Raw genomic sequence first — 19,396 nt, forward strand, 5'->3', positions numbered from 1 at the left:
ATCTCTGGAAATCAAGTGAACTCAAATGAGTGTTGCTAGCTACAAACTCATACAACACAAAAGATGCGACTTTGAGTAAAAAATATCGAATAATTTTTGTAGCTCAATCGTAATTATTTAATTGTATTGGACAAGTTTAAAATATTATATAAAGATGGTCTGTCATAATAAAATGGAAACATAACTTCAAATCAGAATGGCAACACTGAACAAGTGTCAAATAAGATATCGTCGTCCCCGGACGTCTGTGTATTAATATTTAATAAAAATATGAAAATAAACGAAACATTTAAAACAATTTGTATTTAACATAAACGTATCGATTAAATTATACAAAAATGTGTTGAAGAGTGTTTTATATTAGCGAAGTGAGGCAATTAAGACGTGCAAAATGGCAAAGTAAGTGAAAAAAATATTCTGTTAGGTGTAAGTGGATTATGTATTGGTTCGTAACTTAATACTTATGTGTCGTCTATCCGTTGATGCGGTTGATTAGACACGGTTGATATAATCTTCGATTACCGATGCGTCTAATCTATATAAACTAACCTATGTTGTTATTTGCAGGCTCCGTGTTTTTCTGCGCGACTTATCTTGTTTTTCTAGCCGTAATATTGTTATGTTTAAACAAAGTATGAGATGGTTTAGATTTCAAGAGATCTTCGAGATCTTTTTTTATTTTTTTGTCAGTTTATTATTTTAATTCCATAATTAATCTTAATGGGTACACTATAATGTTAATTTACTGAACATTTTTTTCAAGTTTTAGCATAAATATTGTTTTTCTCAATGCTAATTAAATCTAATAGATGAAAACAAAATTAGTATGACATGTAGATAATAAAATTAATAAGCATGATGAAATCATAAATTACTATTTATCCCTTTGAACCAAGAGTCATTTATATTTTTGGAACAACTTACTTTGTAGTCTTTTTAAGAAATTCATTAATAAAGGCAATCAATACTTTACTTTCATTATACAAACTCCTTGCTTCAAATTTTGAGTAAGCATGGTAATCCATAAATAATAATAAATTAATCCTGGGACAACTCACACTCGGTTATCTGGTCCCAAGCTAAGCAGAGCTTGTGTTATGGCAACCAGACGACTGATAAACTTACTTATATATTTCTAAATACATACATATTATAGATAAATTACACCCAGACACCAGAACAAGTGATCATGCTCATCACACAACATTTGTCCTGGGCGGGAATCGAACCCACGACCTCCGGTATAGCAGTCAAGGTCACTAACCACTAAACCAACAGGCAGATTATTTATATACAAGATACAATCCTGGTTCTGATTTTAATTCATATTGCCTTATATTACCCATAATTATAATGCTATTTTTAAATACTTGAAAGAAAAATAGAATTTTTATTTACTTAGAAATATATATTAAAACTGTTCTATTGTCTACAGGGAAATGATGATAGTGTTTGTCTATGACACTCTGTGTTGTACGGCAGAAGAGGACGACCCTATCAATGCTGTCCTGTACTTCCATCCAGGATGGGTGTCCGACACACAGCGGCATGCATTAGCAGGGCAGGTGAGTTGCTTTGGTTTAACATCCAGTCTGCTCTACGGTAGAGAGTGCCTTATAAATTGATTCAAAATGGGTAAAATTATTGCAGCATTATGCACACATATTTTGACTTTTGGCTTGGCTAAACTATGGGTATTCTTTTTATTATGTAAATCATACTCCAAATTGAAAAATATCCCATTTTATGTACATTATTGGCAACCTTTCGAGAACTTTCAAGTATAATCTTAATTAACTCTAAGTATTAAATAATACTATAAGTAAATGTTAAAAACTATAAGTAAATGTTTATTACCATAGTGATTTATTTGCCTGAATTATTTCGTCATTATTAGTATACAACTGACATTTTAATACTCGTTAGATTTTATGAGTTTATTTGACAATATAAAGTCATAAAATCAAACCGGTTGGGATTTATATGTCTGACTCTAAAAATAATTTTTATTCAATTTTATACAAGAAAATACAATGTTAAAAGTATTATGTTCCCACTGAACCACTCATCTATTATGAGACCAGTTAAGACAGATGTCTCCGTCTAATGTGGTATGGAATAAGTGGTTTTTGGGCAAATTATTTGCTTTTTTTACCCACCCCCCTGGTCTACAAACTTATCTAAAAATAGAAACACATCTTATACAAACAAAAATAAATTAAAAATTCATTTATTTCAATGGTAAATGATGATTAGTCAGTCTTTATTTTTGTTTGTTTTTAGTCGCGTTTTATTTTGAAACTCACTTTTTAGACAAAAAACCACCATAAAATTATTGTTTGTGTACAAAATTATTTAGTACACAAACAAATAAAATATGTATAGACAATAACACGTTGCCGGCAAATAGAAAACCAATGAAATTGTAAGTTTAGCGTGCGACAAAGATCAGCGTTTAGAGCTCGAAGAAATATAACTTGTCCACGTAGGTAGGAACCTACTGGTTTCTTTGCTACGACTAAGGGCACTAAGGCACCATAGAACTGTTACAAGAACAAAAAAAAATGTTAAAAATCGACTATAAAACACCTATTCAATGTCACGTCATACCCCATCTTGGAGACCTGAATACTTTAATATGATTATAATTAGTGTGACGCGATTAGAAAGTCAATATAATGTCTGACGTCCGTGGAATGTAGATACAACCTGTTCCGTCCATGGAACATCTGTCTTAAGGCGTATCAATACGTGTCTTAAAAACATTATGCAATATTGCCATAGGTTGAACTGGGCCCGCTATTTACATGGTCGATGTATGAATGGAAATTGGATTAAATTTGATAACGGGGCAGAACACTCACGGTCAATACAATAATTTTCCAGTTATTGTGTTGACAAAATGCTTAGGAGAATACTAAAAGTAACAAAATTATTCAAATTGCCATTGTAAATAGCAGAATTGGGGCCCTGTAGAAACTAGTCAAGCTTTGCTAGCAATTGAACTAAAAACTTAAAGTTACGACAGTTGCCGGAAAGCAATGCCTTTCCTATAGATTTGAAGTATATATTAGTTTTACATTCTATTGGTATTCTTAATTATCTAGACCTCTCTGCAACCAGACAAACTGCATAAAATTGTAAAAAAAGTCAGTTTTATGTGTATTATGTGTAATATTTCACCGCTTCTAAGATATGAATAATGTCGTATTGTAGACGAACAACAGGTAGTTCAAATAAGGTCACAGGTTAATCTATTTTTAAACTGTTACCTTGACATTTTTGGGGCTTCAAACAAGCTGAAAATAGCGTTCATCGAATTAATTATATTTATGTGTCTATGTTTATCAAACGTTTATGTTTTGGATAAAGCAGCTAGCAATCTAAGCTCTGGGTAATCTAGGTTGTCACGGCAATTACTTCGAACTTCAACTTCTTACTACTCTTGGTAACTGAGCGTCTTTACTTGGCTACAGACGCTATAATACACGTGCTGACTCTCCAGACCCTACCATAAAAATAATCTTACGAAATACCTAGTTTTTACTAGTCTAGACTACCTAACTTCATAATTAATTTAAACAAAATTTTGATCACGTGATTAAACATGATGTGGGCGTGAAAACCTTAAACACGTTACCATGCATATCACTACTTTGTTTTACATTATCTTTAGGTGGTAGGAGCGGCGCACTGCATCAAGACCCTGTTCTCGCAGCCCGTGGCCATCACGCTCCAGAGCGGCAAGTTCATCATCCGGGAGTACGGGAGATACATACTGGTAAGTCAGATAAATACAGACATGGTTTAAGATTGATGTAACTAGGTATGTTAAAAAAATTAATATTTTTCGAGGGCAATTTGACATAACCGGAAATGGATAGTTTTAGTATCCTTATGTTCCTGTGGCAATAATTTTTGCAGCCATAATAGTTAGTAAGAATAAATTCAGTTAGTATGGACCCTGAAAGTACTGAGAAAATGATAAGATGAGGAGATACAGATATTGTTTCGAGTAAAACTACCTTATTTAAAGTCTAGAAACATTCTCGTGTCACATATTAGTTAGTGAAGCGTTAACACGAATAAAACTTTATAATTTGAACCTGAGTTTTGATGAGTTATGACATAAAGAAGAGTATTAATCTCTTAAAAACAAACGGTCTTTATGGATAACTAGTTAATCAGTAGGATCTTATGAGGGGATAAAGAATTACAACAATGAACCTTCCAGCTATCAAAATAAGATGCTTTTCAAGTTCAATTGTCTTCTGGAAGTTCGATCATTCGTTGATATGCATCCTAATTAATTAACCATCTCATCCATCAATTGTCTTAATTGTTCGTTGGGTAGTATTTGACTCAAACGTCGCGTTGTTAATAGTAATTCTATTCGGAAAACTTCCAGTGAAACAGCCTTATAAAAACCGACATCTCTATTGGGCAAGATGCTGTTAAGATTTGACCAGTTTTTTTTATTTATAATCTTAAGCAATTAATCTTGCGATATATTATGATGTTATCTCTATAATATGCTAAACATGACTGTAATATTGAGCATATTACATTATTGACAAAAGTTAATTCAGGGTATACATTGTGACAATATACTTGACCCATGCTCAGAGTGAAAAACCAACGCAAGTAGGTGGTAGTTAGCGCAGCTTATGCTCAACACCATTTCTGGCTTTTCTCAAGTTCTCGCGCAGGTCTCAAAGACGAAAAACACAAAGTTTAAGTTACGTTAAGGCTGAATTTACTTTAACAACTTCTAGATTTGGCTTTACTGCAGAATAAATTTACCCCTATTTCTCTTTGACAGGCAATAGGTAGCGATAGAAACATTCCAGACTGGGTGCTAAAGAACCGAGCCAACCTCCTGACTTCCATGATCAAGGTGTACCACGGTGACCTCCAGGTCTTGGCAGAACAGATGGAGGACCAGCGCCGTCTCTCCGAGAAGCTGTATCAGGTGTTTGAGACCTACTTACCGGTGCTGCAGTATGGATGTCATATCTTTCAAAGAGTTCCCATGTTGACATTACCGAAGGTAAAAATTTTTTTTTTCAGACCAGCAATTTTGTAAACCCTATTTGGTTTCCACCTCAAGTTATATCATATTAAGTTATGTAGTAGCTATTTATCTGGCTATGGCTATCTCAATAGATTCATCTGAATAATATTTCAAACTGAATTGCTAAGTGACACGATTTATTCACTGCATAGTGCATTATGTCATATTTAGATGCTATAGAAATTTTAGATTCAACAATATTCTTAGAGACTCCAAGTGTTCAGTGCCTTAAGAACGCGTTTACGCCTTTGAAAGCACGAATCTCAATCAGAAAATGAAGTACAATTATGTACAAGACTTACAAGTGCTTGTTGTATTTATCCTATAATATTATCCTTGATAACGCTTCGCAATTAGTATGTTGACACTTCGCTTATCGCGCAGGTGCAAACGAACCGCTCGAGTGTGTGCCATTGCCCTGTAACTGTTGCTTTTCTAAGAAACCAATCAGGACTGATATTAAGCTCATACAAATAACACTATTCGGAGTTCAATTATTTTGATACTTGGTGTCCAATCTCTTTCTACATTATTTTAAACTGTCGTAAGCCCTTACTATGGTTTACATTTATTTTATGTGTACATTTATGATGAGAGGCAGAACAAAATTACCCTGTTAACCTGAACAATATTGTTACAGAGCGCAACCTCAATTTATATGGAGTCAATGCAAATACTGGAACACTGCAGGAAAAGCAAAGGAGTGTTGGGAGGCGTCATATTGTATAATAATAAGTAAGTACTTTTCTGACCAATAACATAATCCATTATCACCCTTATCCCTGTTCTACATGAGAAAGTCTTAGACCAACAAAGGTAAACTAGCTGGCAATATTATAAATATTTTAAATGACACCAATAGTTAAATTTATCTTGAAAGTGACGAGAAAAGCAAAGACAAGCTAATGCCCACTCAAGGATTATATAAGGCTTATGTTAATTAATATATACTTTTTTCACAGGATAATCTCGACCCAGCTCCCTCCTGGCCTCACATCGTACCTCACAGTGGTAGACCCGTACAGGATAAAGTCCCCAGCTGAGACACTGCAGACAGAGACCCCCTTACCGCTCGGAGCTCAACTCCTAGTGGTCTACGTGGGGAAGAAGCTCTACAACAACCTGAAGAAGGAGGTGGAGAAACTGCAAGAGTTTCATGAGAATGGAGAGGAAATGATCGCAAAGTTTAAAAAGGTGAGTGGCATATATTGAAAAAAATAAATTATAACATAAAAATTTAATAGGGTCATTTGATTTAATTATTTAAAAAAATGTCTGGATAAATGTGGTTTAGCTATTTATTAAGCTCTCAATTTACAATTCAGTTAAGACTTATATTGCCCCTTACAGAATCAAGAAGCTGAGCGCGAAAAGTTCCCTCAATCTGGTATGAAGCGGGACAAGTCCCTGCTGTTCACGGCCGTCCCTGAAGAGGACCACAGCATGATCTCTCCGCCGAGCAGGGAGGAACGCAACCCTGACGAGGAGAGGAAGCCGAGACCCGCCACCATGCCAGATGTCGTACCCTTCACCAATAAACCCAGACCCCGACCAAACAAACTCTCTTTAAGCTTCAAAACACAAATATCATTAGACGAAGATGTTCAGGAAAACGAGAAAGTCTTCACTGGTCAGACAAGCGTCTGCTCCACTCCCATGGTAGAGTACAAACGCTTGCACGGCAACATGCTCTCCATATGCCAAGTTCCAGAAAACCAACAAGACAAAACTGTCATGGAACCTGATGTCTTGAAGAATATAGAGGAGTCCAGCAAAATTAACCTAGAAAATGAAAAGCGAGACAACAAAATGGTTTTAGACATTAACTGTATTGCTGACCATTACATCAATAAGCCTGAGCCTATAAGAAAGTTGGCGAGTGTTACCGATTTACAAGAGAGTATTAAGAAATTATCCAATCGTGCGACTTCTAAGTTTAAGCTAAAATGGTCGAAAGCCTCGTTAAATGATGACAGCCCTTCCCCTGAACATAACTCTAAGAACCCCAGCACCATGACAATCAATGATCCTTTGTTCCCAGTCTTCAGAAACGACGGTGTTGCCATATCAGAATCCCTTTTCAACCAATACTTGGAACAGCACTACTCGAAGATGAAACAGGATTCCAACGACAATATGTTCACATTCAATATGAAGTTATGTGAGCAAGAGAAGTTTGAAGATTTCGACTCGGAACTAAACAGATCTCCACAAAGAACTCCAAAGAAAAAAGTTAAAGATTCTACAAAAACTTTACCGACGGATCAGTCGAGGAGGAAATCTTTATCTTTGCCTTTGAAGTCGTTGAATGAGAGTACTGATTCTCAGATTGGGTCTGAGAATGGTTCTGAAGCAACAAGTCTTAAAAAGAAGCTAACTGGAGTACAGTTGACTCCTCTGATGGAGAAACTGAGCCATTTGGCGTTTTCTGATAAGTCTAGCGGGTACAGCAGTAGGGTTATGACTCCATTGGAGCTTAGAGAATTTCTGACGCCGGCAGCTGAGAAACAGATAACGTTTACCGATAGGTAAGTTGGAAAATAGAATGAAATAACTACTCAGCTCAGTTATTTTTATGGATCTAAAGCTTGCTTGAGTCAACCTTTTACCGGTTATTGCATCATATTAAATATACATATAATATTTTCCAGGCCAAAACCTCCAACTCAAGACTCAGAAAGTGACGAGGATTCTGACAGCGATTTGGAACTGCTGCCCGATTATAGCAAGCATGCCGTCAAGTGTGCGCTCTTCGTCAGCGGGCTGCACAATATGGCGCTACTAGCATTGATCGACACTGAGGCTGCAAACAACGTGGATACCATTAATTCACTGGTAAGTCCACATCTTTATAACGTCAGGAAATATTAAATCAGGGTTGAGACTATTGATATGCGAAATAATACCGCTCACATCCACTTACCTGCTTCATTACTGAATGGTTGTTATTAAACTTACTTTTCAGTGGGAAACTTCTCTAAACGCACTAGGCCCCATAGAGCAGAAGTGCATTGAGCCGCTTGCTGCTGTCGGCGATGCGACTGACTACAGCTACCTGACGCTGGACCCCGACTGGGGAACGGTGCGCAAGGGCGGGCCCTGGGCCGCACTCGACATTGCCACTATGGGACTCATACATAACGATTTCGCGGAAGATCCTGAACTATCCGAATTTATATTGAGGTAAACTATTTTGATGACCAAAGCTCTAATATAAGGACCACGAAAAGTAGTAATTACTGGTCCAAGAGCCCTTGTGATCTTCAAAATAGTGTTCTGATTTTAAATTGTGCCTTGCTAGTTGTTTTTCTTGAACTTTTCATGGACATAGGTGTAATCTATAATTCTAAAAATGTTGACTTAATGAGAGCGACAGCTAAACAGAGCACATGGCTAATGCACCATGTTCGTGCAGGAGTGACGAGAGCGTGGTGGTGGGCGGGCAGTGCGGCGGCGCGCAGATCTACTACCAGGAGCTGGGCGCGCGCGGCGCGGGCCCGCCGCCGCCCTCCGACGCGCTGGCGGCCGCCCCGCTGCGCGCGCGCCGCCGCCTGCAGCGCGACCACGCCACGCTGCTGCTGTAGGAGACTCCGCGCGACTACAGGGGACGGAGGCCGGCGTGCACTTCGATGGGACCCACAGACTTGACGCTGATGAGTGACTGCTACATCCTTGTCGCAACCCTCAAACTGAGCCCCATTTCTCAATGAGTGTAACTACTGTACCTAGCTACTTCAAGGCTTAAGCACACATGCTTCAACACGAAAGAAGTGTCCACTAAACCATTTTAGAAGGTATAATTTAACTATTATAAACGTCAAAAACGTGAACCATTGATATTTTAAATACGTGGTCACGTTTTTTTTATTACTTAGTGCTTGAGTAATCAGACAGACCTACATACTTGAGATTAAAAATAAAAATTTTAATTACTGCTAAACGGAAATGCAAAATAGGTTATAATAAGATAGAAGCTGCCAGATATTAGTCATTAAATACTAATAGTACGTCTGTAATATGTCGTATATAGAAACTAGGAACTACTCAAGTTAAAACTACATATCTACTACTATTTCATTAAAACAACTAGTACCCTCATAATACCAAATATTTACATTACTTATTCCCCAGGAAGCACCTCCTCATAGAAGGCTTAATAACTGAATTTTGTTTTATATTTTGTAATATTATTATTAGCTTAAGTACACAGATAGGCGTAGGAAACTAAGGAGCTATATACTACCAATGAAGTACAGTGAAAAGCTTATATTCAATTGTTTTCTTATATAATTATCTACTTTATAAACTTCACCAAAGGGTTTATACCAAAATATACACCTGTTTTTATTTTTTGTTATTTAATCTTGAAAAGATTCCTGCTCATATTTATTTTTCGATTTGTTTCACAGGGTGCTCAGTTTGTATTCAAATAGATATTGTTGTGTAGATGTAAGTGTATGTATGTATTGGAAGTTTAGTAAGTGTCACAGGCATCTAGAAGTGTTTATTTATAATTTTATACAAGGAAGCTTAGTTTCATACAGCTAGCGAGCTACAGCTTACATTGTGCCAGAATAATTTGTGCCATTCAATTTGATCATTCCATTAGATTTAGGAATCTGAATTTTATATAATTATATTTTTTTGAAGATTGTTTTTTTATGAAGCTAACTGATTTATTGCTAGACATAATTATTTGTTTTAGTATCTTAATTCAAATACGTGTTATAGATTATCAGCCATTCTTCGTCTAAGATAACATTCCTATCAATAACTTTTACTATCCACTATTCATCTTCTACTTATTACCTAGAGAAAAGTGAGTCAAGAGGCCATGGCTTGAACACTATCGACATAGTTTTCATATCGCAAGCATCACAATTTTATAAAGAAAAAAGTTTGAACGTATTTCACCTTGTCAATAGCGTTCATGCTCTAGTCACTGATTGCCAAATGGTTGTAGTTCAAAAGAAGGGTTTTAAAAGCCAATAAGTCGCTAATTTATCACCCCTAGGTCCAGCTACATACATACCCTCCTAGCCCTGATATTTTTTGCAGTAGTATAGAAAAGCTACTTTGTAGTCGTAAATTATTTCTAGCTCATACTATTCTTGCCACTAGAAAATAAGTTATTCGGCCAACTCTAGACTAGTGTTGCTATAGTGAGGTTGGGTGTTGCCAATTTCGTATTTATTTTCATAGAGCTAAAACTAGTCCTTCCAAAATTTCTCTAGATGTGTTTAGTAAACTAATACAGCTTATAATAAGTTATTGCTGCTGAAATATGTATTTTATACGGTAACGGCCTGTAATATCGTGTTGGTAGTGCACGAAAAATGTATGCATGTCTTCATCACTACAAGCAAGTTTTCTGTAACGTAACTTACACAAATTGAACATGCATGCATTATTTTGTGACTTTATGGATCATGTTCAATCTAGTCTGACTAAAGTACATTATGTGGCCATTGGTGACAAACGTTTTTATCGACATTTTTGCCCTATTTACGTAGGGACAAATACAAATGTCGAGGAAGTTACATTAATAGGCTGCTATGTAAATCATAGTCCTTACACGGGCTTTAGACATTCGATAGTATTTTTGGTTTAGTTTTAAGTATAGTGATGTAGCTTGCAGAGTACGTTACTTTATTTCGAGCAGTATTATATGTACGTAAACCAATATTCTAAAATCTGTAGGATTTGAAGCCTCTATTTACCATTTAGATGGTTACATGATAGGTCTTGTGGATCGTTGATATGTGCTATAGGGGTTTAGTACCTACTGCATTCTGCTTGCCCAGCATTAATGTTGCTCTTGAGGTTTTATTAGGAAGAGCTACGAATTATTATTCGCTTTACTTGTCCTATTGCAAATGCACAGGAGGAAAATCACTATGATTCGTAGTTTTACTCAGTTAGTCCTAGGCCTCTTACCCTTGGTTCGAACCTGCACTCTCGTACACAGACATTAGTCACAACAGCTGACAGACAGACAAAAGGCTTTAATCATTTATTTTATTAGCGGCTTCAAATCGAACAATGTAATATTTGTATCACATTCCACGTCCCGTAGCTGTAAGTAACACAATTCCGCCATAATTAAAATCGCGTCCAATGCAAATAATAATGCTAAATAAACGGTCATAGGTTGCCATGTATTGTTTTAATGTTATTTGTATACTTGAGTATTTATTTTATCATCGGTTAGTTGTCGCCATGGTGAGTGCCAACACGACACAATTATGTGGTATATTTATAATAATTATACATAAATAATTGTTAAGAATTTTAATAAAAATCTGATAATGAGAATTTGGTTAATATTATTACTAATATAGTATGTACCCATTCTATACTATACTACATTGCATAAAAACTGTACAAGTAACTACAGCATTGAAAATGAATACATGACTAGGCTAGGCATATAAGAAAGATTTTCTCACATGTCAGCTGTGTCGTATTACCGCCTTACACAACGTATGACTAACAAAACTTGTAGCATTAATTGCGTTGTTTATTACAAACGATAAAATTTAAAGTTTCACTTTTCAAGTGATGCGTAACTCGACGCCTTTAAAGCTACGTACTGCGAAATTTGTAAGGTGGTAATTAGTAATTTGTTTTATGTACTGTTCTTCAGAGGTGAATCAGAACATTTCTGCAATACTAAATTACTTTACAGTTTTTAAGCAGACTTAGGACTATGTTAAACTAACTAAATGCCATCAAATTACATATTTATAATTACTTAAGATCATACTACAGATAATATAAGCAAGGTAAGTATTTTTCCGTCTGTCTGTTTGTCAAGGACGCAGGCGCAGGATAAAGGAACGATCGGTTTGGTCAACTATTTACCCTAAATCTTATGTTTCAAGGTATCTTTAGTGACGCATGCTAATTTGAAACGTCATGATGGTTAGGTAGCCTAAAGGGGCAAGTCATTATTTTGCTCTGCCTGCTAAATTTATTTCAAATCGATCGGCGTCACTTGACATCAGTCTTACTTTCATTGATCGTTTCTATCGGTACCAGTGGTAAAATCGTCTTCTGGACATTATTTTCGTATGGCTCGCAAATCTTTGTATGGCCAAGCTTTTACAATAGAGCTAATATGTAAATCCCTTGATCCCACGCAGCGTCGGTCGAGAGATAAGAAAGGATGCGATGGATAGAGAAGGTGGGACGAACCGTGAATGAAGAAGAACCATAATGACGTTACAAAACTATTGTTTATTAACAAGTCGTCACAACACAACGCTACTCTAATAACGTGAGATGCCAGACTCGATACATCCGAATACATAATAATACATATGTAACTAGCAACACGAGAAATGCAATCGATCACGTCGCCACAGTGACTGTCGCTTTAGAATGTATACGTAAAGTCGGAAGATAAAGAATATGATCTATGCGCGCGCGACTTCTCTCTTCAATGTCTTCGCAAAGCTTGGGCTTCCTACTTAGCGGCTAACTCGATCATATTCTTTTCGCTTCGACAAGCCAGTGCCGGTGGCTGCGACACGTTAGCCGCGCGGCCGTCCCGATCCGGCGAGCGCCGTTGCGAAAGGACTTTTCAATCAAACATTTTCAAAACTTCAACACAGTTAGTTTCAAGGAACTTCATCCTTTACTTCTTGTTTCAATACCTTTTCAAACAAACAAAATCAATATTAGACTTAGTGTTAAATCTTTATTAGAGCTAGTTTTACATCCTAGAGGCAACTATGCCCGCGCGGGCGTTACACGCTAACTTATGCTAAACCCTTTCATCACATTATAATTAACACAAAGGAGCTTCTCTCTTGGGGCCGCGCGGCCGCCGGCCGGTCGACTGCGGCCCGCCTGTTACAAAATTGTATACAAAGTTAACATTACGTCATAAGACTAAACCGGCCTTTACAGGTATATAAATGCATAGGAGACCGGTCGACACAGTTTGGGATCTGATGTTGTATCAAAATACTATGCTATGTCTGAAGTTGAACTCAGCGTCACGAACTTACTAATAACGACCTGCAAAGTCAAAGAGGGGAGTAACTATGTGTTATACCAAAACATACGCTACGTTATTAACGTGGCCAAGTTATATCTATCAATTCATTCTTATAAAGTTATAATCAAAATAAATGACTAATCAATATCACAATAATGTGTTTTTATTATACATACATCTTTGTTATGTTTGTGTAAGAATAAATTGATAGAAAACACAAATGCACACAACATTTAGAACTTATTTCTAATTAACAACTAAAACATAGATGCAAGGGAGGTCATACTTCATACAGACACAAACATTATGTACAGGGGTATAGCATAACACCAATGTTTTCTGAATGGGAATGGTGTATGGCACCACATCCAACTGATAAATCTTTGGTACATGAACCTATCATTGAAATTAAGAAGTACAATTCATCTCATATTAACTATGGAATTTTGGCCCTTATGCATATACATTAATGTATGCAATTTTTCAGGTCAGTGAGATTTCATTTTAGTCATTAAAAGATTTAAAAAGAATGAACTGACCAAAAATAACCCTAAAACTAAAACATAAAGAGGAATATAAACTGACTTTTGTCACAAATATTTTATAAACATTTTGTACAATTCTGCTTGAGCTTCAATTGTCACACATATTTTACATTGCGGGGTTTCAAGTAATTTACTACAAAGTTTGCAAGTTATCAATTCATTCATCACACAGGGCTACCAAAACTATAGCTGACTACCCTTCACATATACTAATATATTTAACAAACTTTAGGTTTCTGCTAAGTATTACTTCTCATGTGATATCAACAATAAATTTCTATACAATTATTAAGTTGCTATCTAACTGGAGACTTTTAGACTGTATTTAATTCCTCTGCCGTTTTATTCACAACAATCTTAAAAGCAGAGTCAAGCTCTAATTGTGTAATTTCTAATCTACTACATGGTCTAAAAATATTTTTTGGAACCCACCACCCATATATTGGGAATGATTACAATAAATCTTTTTACGCCTATAATAATACACAGTTCTACCTAGTTGAAGATTTTCTTCTGAATACAATACTGAATATAGAAATGCGAGAGATGGTGAGATGTATATAGTGATTTCTTGCATATCGCTGTAAGTTTGAGTAGCCCCGCGGCCCGCAGTGGTGGGCGGACTGGCCTAGCGCCTAGCGTCTACCGCTCGGGATGGTAATAGGACTTACGCGGCGAGTAGGAGCGCTCCCGCTCGTAGCGGCGGCGGCGGTAGTGCGGCGACGGCGAGCGGTGTCGGTAGCCGCGGTGGTAGTAGTCGCGCTCGCGGTACCCGCCGCCCCCGCCGCGGTAGTAGTAGTCGCTGTGGGAACACTCGCCATTAGCTCACCCTCGAATTACCCTAGTATGTGCTCATTGATGCATAAAATTACAAGATATTACTTGCAAATTATCATTAAGCTGTAACATTGTGTAATAATGGAAAATAAATTGACATTATAATTATTTGCTCAAAAAATGGTATTATGTGTTCAACATTAATACCATTTTTTCGACACAGTTAATTGCAATTAAACACTTCATTTGTAAAAAATTAAAAAATACTTACTCTCTGTCGCCGCGACGTCTGTCGTATCCGTTGTCACCGCCCCTGCTTACACTGCAAAATAAAAACAAATTATAAATATTTTCTTTCTTATTGAGGACTTTATTTGAGGAGCAGTTTAGTAACTATGGCAAATGAACTGTACGAACAGGCCTTTAATAACTCGACTAGGTCTTGTAGTCGAATTACTCTAATTCTGTTTAAAAGATGATCTACCAACACATAGGAGTCACACAAAAGTAAAAAATTATGTGTGAATTTCAATGTTGGAACTTTAACAAAATCTAAGAATTCTATTCGCCTCTAAATACTACTGGACAATGACATAGACGGCATGACATCTAAGGGCGACATTGATATGCCCGCCATTTTTTATAGGGCTATGTATTTAGTACGTGGTAATAGTACATACGTCGGTTTCCCCATGTAGATACCGGGCGTGGGCGTGTGTGCGCGCTGCGTGATGGAGTAGTCGACGCGGATGCGGCGCCCGTCGATCTCCATGCCGGTGCACTCGTTCTTAGCGACCTTCGCGTCTTCCTGGTTCTCGAAGTACACGAAGCAGAATCCTCGAGAACGACCCGTCTACAAACAATTTATATTATACACCATTTTGTTTCGGTTTACAGGAAATATGGGATTGAGACATTTACGTGTGATGTAACAAAAATATAAACGTGTGTGTACCCACCTTAGCATCAATAACGACTTGTACTTTGTCCACTGGTCCATATTTGGAGAAGATGTGGTTGATCTGCTGTTCCGTAGTATATAGACTCAAGCCAAACACGCCGAGGCATCTTGACGGCGTGGGATTTTCCTGTTGACGGTACATGGGGTCTATTTGCTTGTAGGTGAGTTAAACTAAGTGCTAAAATCTCAGAAAAATTTAAAATCTGATTAATTCTTTATTTTTAGGAAAGCTAAAAACAATTTTGACTGTAACTTGGGGTTTGAAGATTTTAATAAAAAATATTTTATATGAAGATTATTTTTTTGTTAATTGAACTGCCAATCAATTTGTCTTGGGTTTATAACTTCAGATGCCAGTGCGAAAATGGCCTAAACTTAAAGGTGCGAACAGATATTGCCAGGTATGTGGCGCGAATGCCTAGGAGTGTGATGCAGTCTTGGAAACGTCAGACGTCTCCAATCAGATGCTGTAACCGACATCACCACTGAGTTAGGTCGAGCCTTTGCACGGCCATATGTTTTTCTTGAAGGAATATGGCTTTACACAACACCAAGACGAATTTCGACTGTTATTTCTTCAAACCTTTCAGTGTTAGTTTTCAACAAATAAAAAATACGACCCTCGTGGCATTTTCTGTAACATTTAGATGCTTAGTCATCCCAAATTTGTCTATTAATTTTGTACCTAAGGCAAACCAAAAAAAATGTCACCCATCCCAACTCACAGTGAGCTCATGAGCTGAATGTCGCGTCTGTCGGCTCGCCCCGTGCTTGCGCGGAGAGCGCTCGGAGCGCGGCAGCGAGGCGTGTGAAGCCAGACTTTCGGGCTGCGTGCCTTGCGATGTCTGTTCGCAGCTCAATACAGTTAGTATCAATCAAGAATATTGAAAACATAAACTTAACGTGAGTGAACTAGTGATTAAATCAGAATTAAAGCTTAGGCCATTTTAAAATTTATTTCTATGTGGCACTAAAATGTAAAAAATCTTACATCTTGCATAATATTATACTTTACAGTTCACTTTTACAAGTTAAGCAGGATAACTCAACATAATCAATTTCAACTTGGTGGTTCTGTAATCATAGTTCACAGATTAACACAAACCCTTCATAGGGTCATAAAAAAAATTGCATGCATTAAATCTAGTTCTTAAACTAAGTATGCATTAAATGCATAAATAGGCAATTGGCTTATGGGGACATGTATACATTTCTTGAATTAAAAGATTGAATCGTTTTAATACAGCCAATTGCAACCATCTTTGATTTTTGTACCTTTTCAGGTGCCTTTTACGACATTTGCTTATAGCATCCATAGTGAATATGGCTGCAGGTTTTGTATACATTTTGTTTTATTGCAGCTATAGTGCACAATAGGCAATGTTTAGTTCCTTATGGAGTAATTAATCCATATAAGTTTGAGCTTGAAATAACATTACATAGCTCTTAACTAAGCAAATAGCTACAGAAGATAATAAAGAAGTAAACACAGCCTACTGCTTACTAGCTGTTATAGCATGCGGGGACATCTTACACTACGGACTGGAATAATCAATAAAAGGTATTCACATAAACATCGCTCCTCACCCTGTCACCCATATGCCGGCGGCGCGAGGACATAGGGCTGTGGCTGTGGGAGCGGCGGTAGGAGCCGCGGGGCGAGTAGGAGCGGCTGCGGCTGCGGGAGTACCGCGAGCGGTAGCCGCGCCGCGCCGAGCCCGACCGCGAGCGCGACCTGGAGGCCGACCTAGCGTCAGCGACAACGCGCGGTTAACATGCAAGAACACACAAGCAACACATAGCTACGCTACACAATACTTGACCTTACTGACAGTTTCTAAACATCTAGTGATAATGTAAAGTCAAAATCAAACAAATTATGTACTATTCATTAAAGAATATATAATATGCAGCTTCTAGATAAGCAGACGTTAAAGACAAATTAGTGATCAACAAAATCCTTGATTATTAATTTCGTATTTTATGTGAGAAACTTCAGGTAAGGTCAATACACAGTGTTTTTTAGCTCTTGTATTTGCAATATTTGTATTCTACTTGTGAACATATGGCATTGTATGTAGTCGAATTGTATAATTTTATGTAATAGCAAAATTTTAACCAAATAAACCAGCCATTACAATAATCAATAAGTAGAAAGCACAACAAGATCTAAAGGAACAGTACTGTTAGTGGATCTACACAAACAAACACCGGTTATTGGCTTTTGTTGTTTCAGGGAAAGTTATAAATACCCAAAGAAGTTTAAATGCGCCTATTAATGGTATGTATTTCAAAATGTTAATTATCTGTTAAAAATAATTATATTTCATTTATTTATGACTGCAATTCAGTTTGTCCATCGCAAGTTTGTTGATTGGAATTCCAAATTAATTATTTTAAGAAAGATACATTTCAAGTACACATCACATTTAGTGTTTTCGTAAAAGACAAGTGCTAATTCATAGCTGAATGATGAACATAAATCTACCTTTAAAATGAGTATAACTTTGAAGACTTTGTGATTAGATTTAATATCTTTCCTAGAACAACTATTTAAGTATATTCAGTACTCAAATATTTCTATCTTAATTCTACTGATGTTTAATAATTATTATGAATTTATTTTGTGGCAGAGACACCTCTTTCATTAAGGTATATATATTTAAAATTTTCATTAGAATTATTAACTATCTTTTCAGGAGTATTTCATAATTAGGTACTCTATAAAAAAATCTCAAGAGAACATGCCAAGTTTCAACAGACAACTACCAATAAAACTAAAGATAAGCTTGTCAATAAACAACATTTGGTAAAGTTATTGACTGTGTGAATCTGTTAACTCTTGATAATGATGCTTGGTGCTAAAGAATGGTAAAAATGAGTCAGTCCCCAATCAGTTAATTTTAGCAATGATAGAGTATGCCAAATAGATTACAGTATGTAATTGTCGTTAGCAAAAATTACAAGGCAATTGAGTACAAACATATTTCAACTGTGTAAATAATAATTGCTACTTTATTTACTACTTTCTTATCACTACTGCGCGCCATAACTTTGCTTAACTTCATAATACAATGTATTGATAAAACGGTTGCTACGATATTTTATAACTATTGAATAAACTACATGCATAGACGCCGATGGACATGTATTAGATATCGTCACTAAAAAACATCATCAAGGACGAGCGATGTCGCGTAAATGACTACAAAATATACGCTTCCTGAGAGGCATGTAAACGATGTTTGTGCGATACACACCATTGCGCAACACACGCAGGCGCTACCCTTGAGATCGAGGTTATAAAGCATTCATTAACTTTACAACTTACAATGCCAAATACGCATTTAAGCTATTCACCAACTACAAAGCTCAAAAACCCAACATTTTATGTAAATACACTTACGGGCTCCTATATTTCCTGCTCGAAGCTTTTGGCGGGGGCGGCGTCCTAGACCGGCTTCGGCTATGACCCCGAGACATCGCGGCGGGCTTAGGTGCCGGCTCGCGAGAACCGTTGCGAGTTCTCGAGCGACTTCTCTGAAATCACCCAAACGATATTTTTCCCATTAAATATAGAACGACCCGCCGACAAAATAAAACACACGCGGCGGGAATGCTAGGCGGACATGACGGACTACGTTTAAAAATAGTACCTCTCGATCCGACATGATATCAGACGTGATGAATCCGCCGAATAAAAAGAAGATAAAACGTATTCAATCTATTATTGAACGTGTAAAGTTCAGATAAAATTTTACGAGCACACCTCAATAGCGTTTAGCAAGAAACGAAAAACAAAATGGCGTTGTGGTTAGTGTTGTGCTTGTCAGCAGTTAACAATAGTCACAAGTCAGTGAGGGGCATTAGTCAAGTAAAGAGCATGAATGCACTGTTTAGTCGATAACTTCATTAGATAGTGGAATTAAAAGAATTAATAGTCGATTAGTAAGCTACTTTATTTTTGAACGAAATTATGATAAAATAGTGATCGATAACAATGTTCAAATCAGGAATTCAGAACGAAGACTGTC

At 36.7% G+C, this 19,396-nt stretch overlaps 2 protein-coding genes across 10 annotated transcripts; one reads left to right on the forward strand and one right to left on the reverse strand.

Moving 5' to 3' along the window:
* The first annotated feature begins 239 nt into the window (after nucleotides 1-239).
* Nucleotides 240-11,389, forward strand: LOC113491934. Its single transcript, XM_026869151.1, has 10 exons — nucleotides 240-399; nucleotides 1,436-1,565; nucleotides 3,677-3,781; nucleotides 4,823-5,050; nucleotides 5,715-5,809; nucleotides 6,037-6,268; nucleotides 6,425-7,602; nucleotides 7,726-7,909; nucleotides 8,040-8,257; nucleotides 8,490-11,389. The coding sequence occupies exons 1-10, from the start codon at nucleotides 392-394 to the stop codon at nucleotides 8,656-8,658; spliced, it is 2,547 nt and encodes an 848-aa protein (XP_026724952.1). The 5' UTR covers nucleotides 240-391; the 3' UTR covers nucleotides 8,659-11,389.
* Nucleotides 11,390-12,293: 904 nt separating this feature from the next.
* Nucleotides 12,294-19,187, reverse strand: LOC113491942 (transformer-2 protein homolog beta). Of its 9 annotated transcripts, none has more exons than XM_026869227.1 (9): nucleotides 19,019-19,186; nucleotides 18,769-18,902; nucleotides 16,932-17,097; nucleotides 16,088-16,207; nucleotides 15,361-15,489; nucleotides 15,082-15,254; nucleotides 14,673-14,723; nucleotides 14,296-14,426; nucleotides 12,294-12,732 (listed from the first exon to the last, which is right to left on the reverse strand). In XM_026869227.1, the coding sequence occupies exons 1-9, from the start codon at nucleotides 19,031-19,033 to the stop codon at nucleotides 12,707-12,709; spliced, it is 945 nt and encodes a 314-aa protein (XP_026725028.1). In that variant the 5' UTR covers nucleotides 19,034-19,186; the 3' UTR covers nucleotides 12,294-12,706. The 9 variants fall into 9 exon arrangements, with proteins under 9 accessions (XP_026725028.1, XP_026724969.1, XP_026724986.1 ...); XM_026869168.1 differs by having other exon boundaries at nucleotides 16,932-17,109; XM_026869185.1 differs by having other exon boundaries at nucleotides 12,294-13,099; nucleotides 16,932-17,109.
* Between the last annotated feature and the right edge of the window lie 209 nt (nucleotides 19,188-19,396).

The sequence above is a fragment of the Trichoplusia ni genome, chromosome 1, assembly GCF_003590095.1.
Source record: "Trichoplusia ni isolate ovarian cell line Hi5 chromosome 1, tn1, whole genome shotgun sequence".
NCBI classification, from domain to species: Eukaryota; Metazoa; Arthropoda; class Insecta; order Lepidoptera; family Noctuidae; genus Trichoplusia; species Trichoplusia ni.

Bases quoted from the DNA above. Each gene is read 5' to 3' on its own strand.
- LOC113491934 (XM_026869151.1), top strand. The intron at 3,782-4,822 runs GTAAGTCAGATA...TCTCTTTGACAG, and splicing joins AGTACGGGAGATACATACTG to GCAATAGGTAGCGATAGAAA. The intron at 7,603-7,725 runs GTAAGTTGGAAA...AATATTTTCCAG, and splicing joins CAGATAACGTTTACCGATAG to GCCAAAACCTCCAACTCAAG.
- LOC113491942 (XM_026869160.1), bottom strand. The intron at 16,208-16,931 runs GTGAATACCTTT...AGCTGCGAACAG, and splicing joins GGGTGAGGAGCGATGTTTAT to ACATCGCAAGGCACGCAGCC. The intron at 14,427-14,672 runs GTAAGTATTTTT...GTGTTCCCACAG, and splicing joins AGACGTCGCGGCGACAGAGA to CGACTACTACTACCGCGGCG.